Source organism: Phodopus roborovskii, unplaced genomic scaffold, assembly GCF_943737965.1.
Source record: "Phodopus roborovskii unplaced genomic scaffold, PHOROB, whole genome shotgun sequence".
Lineage (NCBI taxonomy): Eukaryota > Metazoa > Chordata > Mammalia > Rodentia > Cricetidae > Phodopus > Phodopus roborovskii.
The window spans coordinates 19784955-19803591 of NW_026126511.1; the positions used below are offsets into that span (position 1 = coordinate 19784955).

Sequence of the window (18637 nt, forward strand, 5' to 3'; positions counted from 1 at the left end):
TTGACTTTGTTTTACTAATTTACAATAAAGATAGGAACTATAAAACTTGTACCTAATGTATACTTGTTTCCTATCTGATCAAGTCTACACAGTAGGCTTGCAAACTTTCCATCAGCATCTAAAGTAACATTTTCTCTGGTTGGGGAGGTTGGTTTTCTTTACAGCAGCTCTATCAAACTGACAGAAGCAGCTCTTCCAGGCCTCAATTATTTATCTGTCATATCTACACCAGTTCTCACAGAAGCAAACTAAGCCTCCCAAGCCTTCCTGTGTTACAGCAGCTCTCAGACTATCCACTATGTACAAAAGTTCTGTCTACATCATGTTATTCACCATACTCCTGCCTCAGTCTGGACACTGATCTCATAGTGATAATACAAATTATTCATCCACAACATTGAACATACACATCTAATAATAACTGAACTGCTCAATAGATTAAGTTATAAAACTGAAAACAATCAAAAAGGGCCAATGAGATGGCTCAGGGGGTGAGGCAGCTTGCTGCCAAGCCTGAACACCTGAGTTCCATCCCTGGGACCTAAAAGGTGATAGGAGAGAATTTCCTCCTATAAGTTGTCCTTTGACCTACCCACGTATGCACACTTGTACATACATGCACACATACCATAAAAATGTAATAATATCCTTTTAGTGATTAAAAATATTCTTTCAGATTCTGGGCCAAGAAACACAGTATTTCCTTGTGAAAGAAAGTAGCACCTGTAAATGAGCAGACGCAGAGCTTGAATAAAAGTTACCAGGAAAATGTTACAAAAGTAAGTGAAGGTTTACCACTGACGAGGTTCTAAAGCTGATTACTCAGATGGGCTTACAGTTAATTTGCATAAAGATAGCTGAGTTCAATTAATTATTCTGTAACTACTGAAAGAGGTTTTACTTAAGTCGTAAAGCAGGAACAAATGTAAGGAAAAGAAAAAGGCATGCTAATCTTTAAAAGCCTGTTTCCTCGAATAGCATGTATGAAACAGTGTGCTTCTAATCTGACGACAAACTTCAAGCTGACATTGTGCTAGCTTTCCCATGGATGTTTCCCCATGTAGGCACCTTTAACTGTTAAGTTATTGCACTGTATGTAAAATTTCAATAGGTTTTGGGGAAAAACCCAATAGATTTTAAATGCATAAGTAAGAAATGAGGTTTAGTGATAACTGTAAAGTGCGACTCCAACCTTGTCTTCCAAACAGAATAAAAAGAATCTGAGAGAACAGTTTATAATCCCTAAAACACAATACAACAAGTATGTGTCATTAATGAAACACCTCATTTTCATACAAATTCAATTAGCTTTCTTAATCATCTATAGATACTGAAGATTAACCTCTGGGTAATCTTGCAGGGTTTTTCTCAAGAAATGTAACCAAGGTTCTAAACAGGGAAGCTATGTTTAACAAAACATACTTTAACTTCCTAGTTACAAAGCTCTCATGAAATGTGTTTCATCATCTCATGAACTTGAAGCATTAGTAAGTGTAGGCTCCTTAAGGCCTTACCTAGTACAGTTCACTTGCTTCCTTTGGAATGAAGAAGTATGTCGGATTTACTCTACAATAGCAAAACAGCTACACACACCCAGCTGCACTGTATATGGCTCGCTGAACAAAAGAGTTTTCTGTGCAAGCACTGAGGACTTGAGTTCGAAACCCCAGACAACTGAGTAAAGAGCTGACAGTGAGTATACCTTTAAACCCAGTGTGTGAAAGGCAGAAGCAGGATCGCTGGGACTTGCTGGCTGCCAGTCTAGTTCTAGGTTCAGTCAAGGACTATGGCTGAAAAGCATGATCCATGGAGTGATAGAGCAGGACTCCCAACATCCCCTTCTAGTCTCTGAGTGCCACACATGCATGTGTTCATATGCCGTACATGTACACACACAAAGGAAGTTTATAACAAACATATCTATAAGACCTTATGCATTAAGTACCACAGACAAGTTTATAAATGCAGCACAGCTCAAAGTAGGCTAGAATTCTACTACATTTAGGAATCCTGGAGTTAAACTAAAAAGGGAATCACAGTTTGCCCTGTAGTATCTGCACATTCCAACCCAATACATAAGAAAATCCTGAAGTCCACTAAAATTGGCATTTTAGGAAGTTGTTTCTTTTCTAAAGGTCAAGAAGTTTATTAAGTGTCTGGAACTTTTTTCACTTTTTATCTGCCATGAATGAACTGATTATCTAAGATAGGCATGGTTAAATTAACTGCAGTTATGTGAATTTAATATCTCTCAATGTTTTGGTAGGCATGGTTATGAAATTAATGTTAATAATTGAATGATCTTTGACTTGAAGAGCATAGATTATAGAAGAAAGGTTTTTGTTTTTCATATTTCTCATAGCTATAGAATTACTGAACTTTACTAGGAAAATAGCATTTGATACTGTAGTCAGATGACTGGAAATAAGAAATACAAATAAAGGCAAGTTAGTACAGTGCTGTTCAAAACCAAGATTTTCCAAATAACCTAACGTCATTTTTTTTTGTTTTGTTTTTTTAATTATAGGTGGGTGTATACTGCCACCATGTGGTTAAAACACACACTCTGAAATTTTGGATCTGGCAAGTTGAACAGTTTTAAAACAACAATAGAAGTTTAATTCCTTAATTACCAGTCTCAAAATTCAGAGACATAGAAAACAGATGTCTGAGTTTCTCTTAGTCAGTCACTCCCAAGCTGTTGTTGAGCTCTCTCTGGTTTTCAGCTGCTGCCTTTGCTTCCATATTTCCCTGTATTTACCAGTTGCTGAAAGAACGTTTTTCTATTTGAACTTGTATTTATATCAAATGCATTCTCTTTCAAGTCAATAACTTTCTTGGTATTTTTTCAATTCCCCTAATTTTTATATGTATTTGTACCCCCAGTCTTCCTTGTAATTTAAGAAAAGTGGGAAAGACACTATGCAACAGGGTTCAAGTAGAGGTGGTTTTTTTTTTTGTTTGTTTGTTTGTTTGTTTGTTTTTTTCTGAAAAGGGATCATAAAAGGGGGAAAGGGAAGGGGCAAGACCAGCCTCCAAAGTAGGAGCAGCAGGAGAGAAAACAAAAGGGGGGGGGGAGAGAGGGAAGGGAAGAGAGGGAAAATGAAAAAGGAAGAGAGAGGAGGAGAGAGGAGGGGCGGGGTGGGGTGAGGCCGGAGGTGGGCAGGGCCCTGTTAAAAGGGATCATACTGAATATGCATAGGTGGTGCTCTTAGTGTCTGCAGCTGAGGCTGGAAAGGATGCCTGAACACTAGCCCTCTGTGTCTTTGCTGTGCTGGGCTTCCCACCGACCTGACTTTTGTTTCTATGCTCTCAACTTCGCCTCTTCCTTGGGGATTCAGACTGACTAATGGTAAGGAGTCCAAACTACTAAACCAACCAGTAATAGTCTAAAAATTCATATTTTCTTCAAGTTCTGATCATGTGCTTTAAGTTTTGTTTCTAGTATTTTCGTTCATTGATCTCCTGATCAATACTTGTATGGGATGACTCTCTATAGGCCACAAAGGTCAGGGCATCAGAACTACAATGTGTACTGCTACCAAATGAACAAAGTTTGGGCACAGTGAGGCCAGTCTCTTAAAATAGAAACATCAGTGCTGCCCAAAAGGCACTTAAGACATAGTCTCCTCACCCTGTTCTTACATAATTGTAATCTCTAATCTATTTTTTTAAAATAATGTTAACAGGAACATCAAAGAACAATGCACAGTCTGGTCCAATCTTGGCTCTACCGGGAGGTGACAGAAACCTTTAAGATTCTTTCTCATGGGAGGACTCCAGGAGGCATAGTGGGACCTGACTCTGTTTCCTCCATTTCACTCTGTTATGCACTCCCAACCACAGTGTGTAATCTTAAACCAGGCCCTAAACAGGGCCAACTAATCATGGACTGAAACCGCCAGAAACAGTGGGCCAAAATAACCCATTTTTCTTCATAGTTTGACACATCAAGTATTTAGTGTAGCAATGGAAAATCTACCTAGGGCTTGTGGCACATGCTAATTTGGACAAGTGAACTGAAATCTTACATAAAATAGGAGAACTTAGAAGTCACAATCTGAAATAGTTCCTCAACTTCCCTCATTAGTTTGGTGGTCCGTGTTCAGACAAACATTGTCAGGAGCAAGCTTGAAACTGTAAATTGTTCTTCCTCATCAGTATAATAAATTAAACAATGAAATATTAAATGACACTAGACAACAGGTATCTCTAGAGAATGTTTGTATTTTCATTGAGAGCCTTTTCTTTCATAAAAAATTTGGTCTTATCCTTCAAGTGCTAAGGAGAAAAGCAATTCCCCCAGAAATTAAGATAGCAAATCCTCAAACATCTATCAAATATTATCAAGACGTAGAAGAATAAAAAAATGTGGAGCATGAACATAATATTAAGGATCTTCTAAAAGGAAAATATATTAAAACATGGATGAAACTGTATGCTAAGTGAAATAAATATTAACACTGCATAATTCCATTCATATTCTGTATCTAAGGTAATCAAAACCACAGAAGCAAAGTGGATCTTAGGGGCAGGGAGAGAGAAGGAAGATGTGTCTGTTTAAGGAGTTTGGAGCTTCAGTTTTATAGAATGGAAAAATTCTGGAGGTATGCTTGAACACTTCAAAATGGTTAGCATGGCCCGGTCAATGTGAAATGCATCTTTACTACAATTTTTTAAAGTGTCAACATTTAGTAAAAAATTTGGAACCTTATCACTGGCTTTTTGAAAAATTTATACATTGAATTCTGTATTTTTTATACACACATATTGCTTAAGTGAATCTCATAATATAATCATTTAAAAAACTTGTGGCATTCCCCAGAGGCTTACACTATTTACTAATCCTATTTCTCATACTTTACGTAAGCTCAGATAAGACCTGCTTTATTCTTAACACTTCCTGGTGTCTCTATAGTAAGGCAGGCAATTTGTTAGCCCTCTCAAGTTAGCCCTACTCTCATCGTTCCGTTAATTTTGAGATTACACATGTACTTAAGTTCTGAAACTTAACTTCACCATTGACATATTTTAAAATTTTTAGGTCATGTAGTCATTACACTTCTCAAAGTTCATGTATTATTGAACTTTCAAATCAGTCATTTATAAGGTCCACATCATTCCCCTTAGAACAGCCAACGTTAAGTATGAGTATTCTGAAATATTTACTAAATTATTGCATGAAGAGATCATTCAAATAATGTAATATGAATAGTCTGGATTGCATCTTACCAACACCACAGTCAATTTCTTACGGCTGCAGCAGTTACCAGCCAGTCTTGTGCCAAGACTTAGCAGAGTAATGTATCTCACTATAAACAAAGCAGTGCTACCTTTAACTCACACTTGCCATTTCAGGAAAACAGAAAAGCCTAGCATCACTGAGCCCGTTTGCTACAAAAAAAAACCAAGATCAAAAAACAAAACATGGCAACTTGGAGTATGATATGTAGGTATGTAAACTTTTTGAAGCTGAAAAACACCTTTCAAGAACAGTAGATAAGCAATAAGAGCTATGCTCTGCCTTGCATCATCAGTCTAGGAGCAGGCCACAGGACCTAGGAAGTCACTCTGACTTTTTCCTCTCCTCCTTGGAGGATGCCCAAGTCAGGGTTAGCTATAGAGCAGCTGAGAATCTGAACCTACAGGCCTGGCCAGGTGTCCCCTGATGGCAGACATCATTCTGTAAATATGTTTCTTGTATTGGTTAATGAATAAAGAACTGTTGGCCAATGGGAAAGCAAGATAAGCGAGACTAGAGACGAGGAGGATTCCGGAAGTAGTAAGAGGGAGGTTTCGTGACTCAGCATAAGTGGCAAAAAAAAAAAAAAAAACCCACAAGACTTTTAAAGAACTCTGCTAACAACTGAATGGTGTGTACCAGAACTAGCAATGGCAGTGACCACATCTCCAAGCCGGCAACATGCTGCTGGATGGCAGCATAGACCAAGGCAGTGAGCTCTCTGTTCTGGTGGGAAAGGTACCCGCTGCCATCTTGGATAGAGCGTGACTAATACAGTTGTGACTTTCATTTTAGCAATGTTGTTGTTTACTAGATAAAAGACTCAGGGCCACAAAAAGATAGATTTACAGTAAAGACAGATTCACATTAAGAAAAACTGCTAAAGGTTTACAGTGTGTTTTAAAATATACGTAGGCTTGGGAGAGAAAAAGAATAAAAATGGTTTTAAAAAGACAGAGAGTAGCTGCTTGTGGTGGCACATGCCTTTAATTCCAGCACTCAGGAGATAGAGGCAAACAGAGCTCTGTGATTGCAATGTAAACCTGGTATACAGAGTTAATTCCAGGACAGATAAAAGTTATACAGAGAAGCCCTGTCTCAAAAAATGGAAAAATAAGAGTTAAAGAAATACAGTAATAAAAAAACCACATAAAGATGAAAAGCATAGAGAGAATCTCGATACTGTATGGTATTATATTGTTTTTGTATTGTCTGACTGCTGAGGAAATAACAACAATTCTTAAAAGAAATACTGCTAGATTAATTCAATTTATATTTTTTAAAAATGCTTTGACTTCAAAATTTACATCTAAGGACAGGTTACTGGGGAAAAGGATTTCTATTTTTGTTTCCACAGAAAATGAAAAGCTGTGGATTCCTTGCAGACTAACATGGTTTGATCAAGCAAGACTGCCTGAAACAGCGTCCCTGGGACAAGGCAGCCTTTCAGACCACTGTAGTCAGGATGTCTTTGTATTCTTAGGATCCCCATGACAGTGCCTCCTACCAGCAGGAAGCAGTTTGGAAAGAACGATGCCCAAATTCCCAAATATTGTCTATAAATGTTTGTTTTCATTTAAATGGGGTTGGCTATAAGTGGTTAATGATCACAGCCAATTCTTTTTAATGGGTTAATCATTAAGAAAGAGACAGTCAATAAGAAATGCTAGTAACTGGCCAACAGCATAATATCAAATACAGTGTCTGTGTATTATTTGGGACTGGCCTGGCTCTGGGACCAGGCAGACCGGCGGGGGGGGGGGTGGGGGGGGATCTACTCATAACAGTCCCCCACCTCCCCTGCCGAGGTCACTGAGATTAAATCACAGCCCTAGTCATCTATTACTGACTCTTGACTGTCCATGCAAATGTAGTTTTCTATGGGCCTTCACTCTGAAGGTGCCTGTGTCCCACTAAACTGATGTTAAACAAGCGTGTCGTGGCTCTTCTTTTGTTAGTCTTTTTCACTACAGGAGGCTCAGCCCCCGCAGTGGATGAGCAAAAGCTTGTTTCTTTCCTGAATTACTTAAGACTATACTTTGTCTCAAAAAAGTAAAAAGGAATATTTACTTTTGCAGTGGCAAAGAAATTTTAAATGATTCATCTCTAGAAAAATTGTAACGGGAGAGTAGGGTTTTTCTGCCTGCCGCCTGGTCTTGTCCCCGCCAGCCCCAAATAATGCACAGAGACTCTGTATTTGATAAAATGCTGTTGGCCCGGTTACTTGTTTCTTATCGGTTAGCTCTGCCTTAATTATTAACCCATTTCTGCTGATCTATGTATTTCTCTTACCCGGGAGCCGGCTGGCATACTGCTTTCTCCCAACTCTCCATCTTGGCTCCTTCTTACCACTTCCTATTTCCTCCTTGTCTCCTAGTCCCCATCTCCCTTTCCTATTAGCCAACAGTGCTTTATTCATTAACCAGTATGAGAAACATATACAGAATGACATCTCCCATCAGAAAAATAAAGTCTTTGCTATTCCATTTGTGTTTGATGGGCAAGTTTGTGTCTTCATTGCATAACTCTGTGTATATTCCCCTCATACTGAAGAGAAGAATATGAAATGCCACCAAAGCACCAAAATGAAAACATTTCAAGAAGAAAAATAATCAGAAAAACTGACTGGTTCATTTAGTATTTTTTTTAAACTAGGAGTTGGTGACTATGTACTAAAGACAACGATTTTCATTATTAATTCAATCCCAGGAATCTACCATCTCTGACTCTCCAGTAAGCCAAATCTTAACAACTTCCCTTAAAGAATATTTTCTCCAGTCCGTACTTGTTGATAATCTCACTTGATTTTTATATTAAGTTTCAACTCTGCTTAAAAATCACATAGTCCAAATTCGAGCTAATAGGATATTGTGATGGATAATTTTGGTTGCCAAACTGACACATGTGGTAGTTTGAATGTAACTGTCACCCATAACTTCATAGAGAGTAGCACTGTTAGGAGATATGGCTTTGTTGGGAGGAGTATGGCTTTGTTAGAGGACGGTGTCATTATGGGGGTGGGCTTTGAGGTTTCCTATGCTCAGAATACTGCCTAGTGTCTCAGTCAGACTTCCTATTGCCTGCAATATGTAGGACTCTCAGCAACTCCTCCAGCATCACACCTGCCTGAATGCCACCACGCTCCTCAACATCATGATAGCCCAAGATGCTTCTAAAACTGCATGGGGTGTCAGCAATAATGGGAACTGTCCTGCCAAAGCAGAACGAATGGGTCTCTAATAAAACAAAACAAACAAACAAATCTAACGTTCTTTTTCTTTCTACTAACGGCATCCATACCTCGCCACCATTTTATGTATTAAAGCTAGAGAACCGATAAACTTCGGTGAGTCTTTATTGCACTGAAGCATTCAGATATGCTGGCTTTATGATCTCAGAAGCTTTTGATGACGACAATACTATACTGTGGGTTACAGGTTAAAGCATATTTATGGTGTCAGCTCCTGCTTACTGCTCACGGCTCACTAAGAGCTGCAGCAGAGGCAGTCAGCCTCCAAAGCTCGTCTGTTATCACTTCCACGCTCCTCACCACAAACCCGGGCAAGTGGCTCCTGGAAAAGTTACAATGTTTTTCCAAGAGTAACAGAAATCAAACCAACCTCTGTCAGCTGCTTCAGTTGGCCTTTATTGGTGCTTAGTTCTTCAGACAGTTCATTCCTTTTCACTTGCAGTTCACAGATTTCCTTTCTTAAAGGATGTACTAGCTCATAGAGCCGAATCTTAAAAAAAATAGAAAGCAAAGTTAGCATCCGGAATTCAAACAGCAATCAGGCAATTCCAATGCCACTTGGCAGTGCAGCAGGCACTTTCTGCCATTTTCTTACTCTCATTCAATTGTGGTAAAAACATTAGCTGGAAAATTTTGGAAATCTGTCAAGTAATTTTATCAAGGTATATTGCTATAATTGTTTTTGTTAGCTCTGTTGCCAATATCATACATCAAATTCACTATATACATTCATATACAAGAACATAATATGCTGCCAAGAATTCATACTATCCACTAGTAGACTTGGAATGTATTTTCCACAGATGACTCAATAATAAATCAACTTGAATTTAAATAACAAAATAAACTACAAAGTTAACTGAATTCCTTATTCTCCATTCCTGCTTGCTCTCTCTGAAGCACTTGGAAGACATTCCTCATACTGTACTTTAAGTTGCTGTCTGTTAACTTCTACACTAAGATAATTATGCTCTGTAAGGGCAGGGATTTTTATCTGCTTTATACAGTGCTCTGTCAACTGATTATCAGTTTGATGAAGAAATACATTTTATTCTTTGCTCTCATTCCAGGCTCTTGGCAACATTCTACAATGTGGCTTTCCCTGCTGCAGTTTAGACCTCTCTTTCCACTCTTCATTTTCTTGTCATAACCCAAGTACTCCAACCTATGGTTCTAGAACCCAAGAAGCCCTCAGTGAGCCAGGAGAGAGCAATTAGGGATTATTTATTACACAGGCATATAATCTAAAGTCCTTAGCAGATGACTGTACTGCAAAAATACCCTGTAACAGGCTGAGGGTGAAGGTTGGTCCTTAAGGCAGTACAATCTACATCAATCAAAAGTGTGAAACCATACTAAAACCACAAAGCAAAAACGTATATACTGAATATGTACTGCGGACGAAGCTTCAATGGCAGCACTTACAGTGTTTGTTTTAGACAGTATGTGTTGGCCAGAAAAACTCTAACGACCCACTTAAGTCAAAATCTCCACAGAAAGCTTAATCCTCTGAGACCCAAGAACAACCCCCACTCCAGCAGACAGCAGGGAGAGCTGCATGTTCTCATGGACGCAATGAGCACTGTGCTAAGCATTTCACATGCTTTACATACCCTCAGTTAATCTTTACAACGGACAGACAGACACAGTATCAGCTATTTTGTAAACGAGAAAACAGAAAGGTCTTAAGGTAAAATCGTACCTAACACAAAAAAGAGCAACAGTTGTCAGTGTACGGTAGAATATTATTTTCAGGTGTGTGACTTTTGTTTATGCTGCATTTGTTTAATTCTGTGAAGCTGTGTTACAGTGCCTGTCTAAAACACCTAGTGGTCCTAATAAAGAGCTGAATGGCCAATAGCGAGGCAGGAGCGAGGGTAGGCGGGGCTGGCAGGCTGAGAAAATAAACAGGAAGAGAGAGGAGAGAGAAGAAGAGGGTAAGAGAACAAGTAGAGAAGGATGTCAGGGGCCATAGGGAAAAGGTAGAGGGTTAAAATACGGTAAGAAAGGTTGACTACAAACAAGCCAAACTAAGGCTGGGCATTTGTAACTGAGAAGAAGCCTCCATGTGTGATTTACTTGGGAGCTGGGTGGCAGATCCCTTAAAAAAATCCTCACCAACTTGGCCAAACAGCCAAGTAAAAAACATTTTGTGTGCTTTGGGGACCCTTGGCCCTGGCCTTGTCACTATTCTCAATTTTAGAGAATTCCCAAAATGAAAAGGATTCCCTGATGGGAGATGTCATTCTGTATATGTTTCTCATACTGGTTAATGAATGAAGCACTGTTGGCCAATAGGAAAGGGAGATAGGAGGGACTAGGAGACAAGGAGGAAAGAGGAAGGAGTAAGGAGGAGCCAGGATGGAGAGCCTGGAGAGAACAGAACCGCCATTCCTCCGCTATCGGTAAGACCACGTGGAAATACATAGAAATGGGTTAATAATTAAGACAGAGCTAGCCGATAAGAAACTAGTAACTGGCCAACAGCATAATATTAAATACAGAGTCTTGGTGTGTTATTTGGGGTGGGCACGGCGGCGGGACAAGATCAGGCGGCAGGCAGAAAAACCAAACACCTTACAATTCCCTACTAACATTAACAATTGTTTTGTTCAATTCAATTCTCACTCTCACATTCTCTCTGATGATGATACTGTGACTTTTAAAGGAAATAGATTATATCTAATTTTATGTTTATATTTATTTATGGTTTTAGATAAAGTCCTGCTTCATCGCTCAGGCTAGCCATCTTAGGTTCAGGAGACCCTCCTGCCTCAGCCTTCTAAGAAGCTGGGACTTCAGACAAGCACCGTTATAGCACATCATACCCAACCCTTCTTGTGCTTAAATCATTTCCTTCAGGGTTAATGTCAAATACTGCAAATATTAATGGATATGCCCATACAAACAATACTCTGTAGGCTAGAAGAGGTGCTGACACCAAACTGACTTGAGACTCATACCAAAGATTCAGCCTAAGTATAAGTTTGTTTAGGAACACTAGATTTGGAACTATTCTATCACCAAGATACTGCCCCATTGCTACCCCTCAATGATCATGAAAGCTTCATTGTCTCCCACTGTTCCTAATTAATTCCAGACAATACTAATCTGGTTCAGCCTCATAATTTTTCCTTTAGAGAATATTAGAACCACCATAAAATAACTCATTTCATGGGCTATGGTCTTAAAGCTACTCTCCATTTATCAAGAAGATCAAAACATACTATCAATTGGGTGTTTCAAAAGCAATACCTTTGCGGCAAGATAGGTCTGAATTTGCCTCTGGATGACCCAGAGGAGGACAGTCAGAGTAAGACAAGCAAGACTATCCCAAAGAGAGGAAGGGTTTGGAAATCCATAAAGGAAATAAATGGATACTTGAAAGGTGCAGAGAAAAAGGCAGAGCATGGATTGGTAGGATGTGAGGGGCTGGGGAGAGAGCAGTTGGTCAAATGTCTCCCAGAAGCAGGAGGGCTTGAGCTAAACATGCAGAACCCATGTAACAAAGCTGGGTATGGCGGTAAACCATTATTATCCCATGCTGGGAAGGTGGAGGGAGTCATTCAGACTGTCTCAAAAGTGAATGAGTAAATAAACTTACTTAACTTTGTTTTTGAACTTCTTTATAATTGAGAACCCTATTTTCTGGTCTAACCTCTTACTTCTCTTCCCCGTAACAGTCCTCCACTTATTCCTTTCCTTTGTCTAAGCTTGCTCATCCTTCATGCAAGCTTCTCCTGCCTCTTTCTTTATCCAGCCAGATTCAGAAGGCAAACGCTACTACGTTTTCCCGCCTATGTAGAACCCAATTTAAAGTTAAGTGTGTGTATCTATAAACCCAGGAAGGGAGTCATGAGGAAATAGAGAGGGTACTAGGACATGTAAAAGGACAGTAGTAGAGGGGGTTAGTCACGGGGAGGACAGCTACCAGCTACACGGAGGACAGGGGCACAGGGGAAGACTGAGGGAGAGGACAACTGAAAACATGCATAATGCCACATGTGCATCAAAATGGGGCTCACGACTTTGTATGCTAACTTAAAGCTTGAGTGAGTGAGTGTGTGTGTGTGTGTGTGTGTGTGTGTGTGTGTGTGTGTGTGTAAATTTCAGTCTGAGAACGGATGGAGTTTTATGTGTTTTTTTTTTTCTTTGCATGTATTCTTTTTGCTTTTGAGACAGGAACTCCTATAGTACAAGATGGCCTCCAACTCACTCTACAGCTGTAGGAGCTGACCACCTGTCTCCATGTCCTGAGGATTGAGATTACAGCATGTACCGCCACCCCCAGCTTTGGAGTTTTGTACCGACGATGCACCACACTTACAGATACATATTCGGGAATAGAAAGCTGGTCTTCAGAGAAGGACTTTAGCTTCACATACTGTTCTTCCGTCAGCTCCAAGTCACGAAGGTTCCGACGAACGTCTCCAGCCTTCTCTCTCAGCTGATGATTTGTCTCTTCCAGTTGTTTTTGTCTCAATAAAATGGTTTCCATTTCCTGTTTCATTAGTTCTTGATATTTCCTATACCGAGAGAATTTAAGTAGTAACCAAAAATCCAAATCACCAAATTATGCATTTAATCTGCTAAAGTCTTAAACCCTTGTATTGTCAGTTTGGACTTTTCATTCTCTTTGATCCTGGTACTGCAAGACATATCTCTTCAATACAGTAACACTGAACCCTATAAGGTAATCACTCAACCCTTGAAGCCAACCACTGCCCCATCCTGGCGGTGTGGAGGCCAGAAGCTGATGTCAGAATGTCTTTCTCTGCTGCTTCTTTACCTTACTTTTTAAAAAACAGGAGCATGCACTGAACCTAGAGGTCACCATGGCTAGACTGGCTGGCCAGTGAGTTCCTGATATCTGCTTGCCTCCACCCTTGCTGTACTGGGGTTCTTGACAGACCACCATTCTCGGCTTTTACTGAGAATTCAAACACAGGTCTTCCAGCAAACATTTTACCTCTGAGCAATTTCCCTAGCCTAGAGAGGAGACCTTAAAAGACCCTGACAGGAATCTGAGAAGATACTCACATTGAAGTGAAGTTTTTGCTTTGTTTTTAAGCCTATCTTGCTAGTCTCTATTGACTTGTTATTTATTTATTTGATTGGTTGTTTATTTTCACACATGTCTTGCTATATAGCTGTGGTTGGCAGGAATTCACACCAGACTTGGCTCACAGAGATCTGCCTGCCTTTGCCTCTCAAGTACTGAGATTAAAGGATGAGCTACCATGCCTTTATGTTTTATGTATACAGGTACTTTGCATGTATGCCTGCAGACCAGAATTCTGAGGGCATTAGATTGGGAGCTGCCACAATCTAATCTGTAGTTGCTGGGACTTGAACTCTGAACTTCTGGAAGAGTTCTTAACTACTGAACCATTTTTCCAACCCTTGTCATTCACTTTTACTGAGTGTTTCCGATGAATTTATTTCTTTTTTATAGAAGCAATGCATATTTCTCTACTAACATGTCATCATAGTTTATATCACTTTAAATTAAATTACATAGGTATGATTGGTATAGGTACATTTGAGAGTAAACAATGAATTCTTATTTTTGTTTCTTTCCCTGTTCATTTGAGATAAGGTCTCAATTAGCCAGGGTTGGCCTTCATCTCACTACAGAGGATGGCTTTGAACTCCCTTTTTATTTATTTATTTTTGTTTGTTTGTTTTTCAAGACATGGTGTCCTTGTGCAGCTCTGGATCTCCAACTCACAGAGGCCAGCCTGCCTCTGCCTCCCAAGTGCGTGGATTAAAGGCGAGCACTACCTTGTCCAGAGACCTTGAACTCTTGATCATCCTCCTACCCCCTCCCAAGTGCTGGGGTTAGAGGTGTGTGCCGCTATACCAGGCTCAGTTCACACCTGTTAGGTATTGTACCTGGAGAAAATGCACAGGCGTAGTAACTGTATACTAAGCCTGCAAAATCGAATAACTGTGGCAATGCAGAATGTTTTGTACCCTGAATGAAGAAAACACTTATCTACATACCAAGTTGTGGTTAATTCAGAAAGCTCCTTATGTAATTCATGGGTTGCTTACAGAGCCAGTATTTGGTGAATAAATGTTGAATTTTAAGTGTGCATTTGTATACTGTTATAAAACAGCCTGTCCTTTGGTGGTCTTGATGTGAGGATAGTAAGAATTTCTAACTTAAAATTTCTCTATTATAGCCTATAACAACATGCACAAACAAGAGTAAAATTACTCTTAGGTGACAAATGTGAAAAGCAAGTCTTACTTGGCATCTTTCTGTTGAATAGTCAACTGATTGTCTAATCTCAAAGTGAGCAGCTGCTTCTGGTGAAGGGCATCATTAAGTTTTTCCTCCAGCTCTTCAATCTGACCAGAGAGAATACAGTTTACACACTCAGCTTTCAGTTAACACAACAGCAAACAATTAGAAGAAACAAGGAGAGTCCTCAAAGATTCGGGGTTGAAACTACTGTCTTATAAACATTTGTGTCAGGCTATCATCGAGAAGCTTTCCCCCTAATCCACATGTAAAGCTCCTCAGACCGGAGGAGCACTCATGTAAGCACTCTGCTCATACTGCTAAGTCATCAGTTAATATGAGGAAACACCCAAAGCAAAATGAGTAACTGTTAAACTCTGTAGTCTGATTTTTTAAAAAGAAAACAAGTCTCTCATGGCATGCTTGCCTGGACCATTATAGGTTTCCCCATCAATTTTCTTTCCTGACATGTTACAAACCTCCACATCTCTCTTTAGCTTATTGTTAAAATGTGCTAACAAATGTTCACCAGTCAACTGTCTTTGTAAAAACTTCTAACCTGTAGCAGAGAGCAGAGTACACTTAAAGAGACCTTTGCCAACAACTTCCTTTGTGACTAACTGAAAAAGGTATGGCTCTAGCCCAAAGAAATCTTACAGTTCTGTAATATGCTATGCTTTCTGTAAGCCCCTACACACTTGCTCCTGCTTAGCTATTCATTCCTTCCTTTCCCTTCTTGTTTCTTGTTTAAGATGAATTTAACCTCATTTTCTCCTTTTTTTCTTGAGAGGCACCATTAAGAAATTGCTCTAGTTTCCTGGTGGGCAGGACACTTATGCAGCAAGCTGAAAGCTCTGGGTTTGATTCCTAGCACCTTGAAAATAAATAAATAAATAATAAAAATTCAAATCAATCTTTTATGATTTACTTAATTTGTATGTGTTTGAATGTTTTGCCTCTGTGTGTGTGTGTGTGTGTGTGTGTGTGTGTGTGTGTGTGTGTGTGTACCATGTTCGTGTCTCATTCTATCACTGGCCAGAAAACAGCATTGGATTCCCTGGAACTCAGGTCATCTGTAAGGGGAGTAAATGCTGTTAACCGCTTATCCATCTCTCCAGCCCTTCCCTTTCACTATTCAGTTATATGTCAGGGCAACTTTCAGGAGTTAGTTTTCTCTTCTAACTATGCAGAGCAGCGATGGTGCTCAGGTCCCCAGGTTTGCATGGCTTACCCACCAAATCATCTTACTGGCCCAAAAGAAACTTTTTTATCTTAGCACAGATCTAAAATAGAACAAGTTAACCAAGAGAAAGTACAAGTGAAACAAAGCATACTGCTGGACAGAGGCCCATGCAGGAAAGGCCAAGAATAAGTGAGACAGTTCACTGCCAGGAAGAAATATTTTTCTTGGGAACAGAAGTAGTAACACTAAATAAATGTGCCTTGTAATCCCTCATTATTTCTTGGGGTTAGTTTAATCTCTGCCAGGTGTTCCATGAACTACGCTGGGACTAAATAACCACACAGGCAGAAATACAATAACGACGCCATCCTTATCTCCGAGACACACTTGCTAAAGACAGTGGTCAGCTATGTGTGACTTCCATGACACAGCCACTCACACACATAGGAACGGTGGAGGAAGGTAACAAGGAAATCAGATTTCTAGAGAGGACAATTCAGGTTCACAATTATGATCTTGATTCTTCTTATCAAACTAATCAGTCACATCACATTTGGTGAAGCACAAAACTTGGATACAAATGACTCCTATGAGAATACATATTATATTAATGCTAAACTTTAAAAATTAAGCCTACAAAAGTAACTCATCCATACTCAGATTTAAAACACCCGATTGTTAATATGCAAAGTGTAGAAAGGTAGTACTGGAAAAAGCAATGTCTTTTAATCATTTAAGTTCTGATTAAATATATGTTTTTTGTTGTTTGAGACAGGGTCTCTTTACATGGCCCTGGCTGTTCCGGACTTCATTATGTAAACCAGGCTAGCCTAGAACTTACAGAGATCCACCTGCTTCTGCATCCAGAGTGCTGGGATCAAAAGCAGGTGCCACCACACCTGGCCTATATACCAATGTCTCATTTATCATCAGTTTACATACAACAAGACAGGTAAAATAACAAAGTTTGCATGTTTTCTTACCTTTGTAAGATAATCCATTTTCAAATTGTCGATCATCATATTTTTTTGGGATAGCTCGATTTTCAGTAACTGAATATTATGAAGTATTTCTTTTCTTTCAATTAACTGCCTGGTAATTTTGACTTTACCCTCTCGTTCTTCTGAGGAGGAAACATCATCTGTATGAATGGTTGTTTCCAAACTAATATCTTCAGATTCCAGAGAACTAGAGATGTTTACTTTTTTTGACTCCTTTGGAATTTTTCGAGACATTCTATTGTTCTGGGTCAATGTTCTGCAGAGTAAAGGAAATAATCTTAAATATACTGAAAACTTACTACAAAGCATATAGTACATTAATGAGATACTAAAGACTGCTTAGACCATTAGGTACTGGAAGACGCCAAATAGAAGCTAGATCACTGCTGGGAATTACTGCTCAAATCAAAGGTAGATCCACTAAATCCCATCATGAACTCAGCCCTTTGACCATTTAAATATTATATACATATATACACATACACATATATGTATTTAAATATTATATATGTATGTATATATACATATATATGTACACACACGCATGCACACATACACATATATATGGGCAAAGATTTTGTTTGTTTTGCTTTTGTTTTCCAAGACAGGGTTTTTCTGTGTAGCCCTGGCTGTCCTGAAACACGCTTTGTAGACTAGCTGGCTTCGAACGCAGAGATCCGCCTGCCTCTGCCTCCTCCTGGGATTACAGGCAAGCTCCGCCATGCCAGAAGAGCAAGAACATTACTTGAACGAAATAAGAAAATGAAGAGAAAGGATAAAGCCCATTAGTACCAAGTACTCCACACTCAAGGAGAGAACGACTTCTGTTAAGTGTTAAGATTGCACAGAAGTAGTTAAATCTGGAAGGATCTGTGTACATATGGGAAAAGGTTTGTACGAAGGAAGAGGGTATAGAAGAGCTTACATGTCAAGTTTATTTTACTGGCAAGGTATCCCTGAAAATTATGAAAATGGGTGCACACTGAAACAAAAACAAAACAAAACAAAAACCATTTTAAAATATCTCAAAAAACTAAAGAGGTTAAGAGACGAAAATGCACAGGCTTGGATATTTCGGTTTTTTTTAAAGGGTCTGTGAGGAAGAACTACACAACGACCCGCCTCTTTCCCTTTTAAAGGGAACCGGGTGAAGAAAGGCGAAATCAATCAAAGGCACATCGTTGCGTGGGTTACAAAGGGCCAGAGGCTGGCTTCTCCCTGTTTGGCTAAGATTTATAAATTCTAAACTTGATGCATTGTCGCATCTTTGCAGCAGGCGTCAAAGAAAGGGAAACGGACTCCTGGAAGCTACCTCTCAGGCGTCAGGAACTCCGCACACAAGGCTAAAATCCAGCCTCACCTCGGACACCTGGAGGAACGGAAGGCGTCTTCAGTTGGCAGCTCAGGTTGCAAACCCTTGATCAACAAGTTACCTCGGGGCCACCAGACCGTTAGGGAGCGGTCACCAAGACAACCACCCTCCCTGGCGCTGAAGGAGTCGGAAGGAGCTGGGGTGCGCCGGTGCCCAGGCGCTCCGTCCCCCGGAAGCCAGCCCGAAGCGATGCCGCCTGGGAGTTGGAGTCCTAGCGATAGCCCCGCCCACCGGAGGGCAGGGACGATCTACTCTCGCCCAATCCTCTCGACAACCAGGGTGCCAACGTGACCGGCCAGGCCGGATGATTGACTTCTCGCGAGACGCGCCTAATACCGA

The 18637-nt window shown here is 39.9% G+C and overlaps 1 protein-coding gene across 1 annotated transcript in view; it reads right to left on the reverse strand.

The window, feature by feature from the left end:
- Window positions 1-18425, reverse strand: part of Pibf1 (progesterone immunomodulatory binding factor 1) — a 140507-nt gene extending 122082 nt beyond the window's left edge. Inside the window, exons 1-5 of the mRNA XM_051195294.1 lie at window positions 18287-18425; window positions 16909-17182; window positions 14749-14849; window positions 12820-13018; window positions 8863-8982 (exon numbers count right to left, since the gene is read on the reverse strand). Coding sequence (XP_051051251.1) covers window positions 8863-8982; window positions 12820-13018; window positions 14749-14849; window positions 16909-17160 — 672 coding nt within the window. The 5' untranslated portion in view covers window positions 17161-17182; window positions 18287-18425. The remainder of the gene's footprint in view (window positions 1-8862; window positions 8983-12819; window positions 13019-14748; window positions 14850-16908; window positions 17183-18286) is intronic.
- Between the last annotated feature and the right edge of the window lie 212 nt (window positions 18426-18637).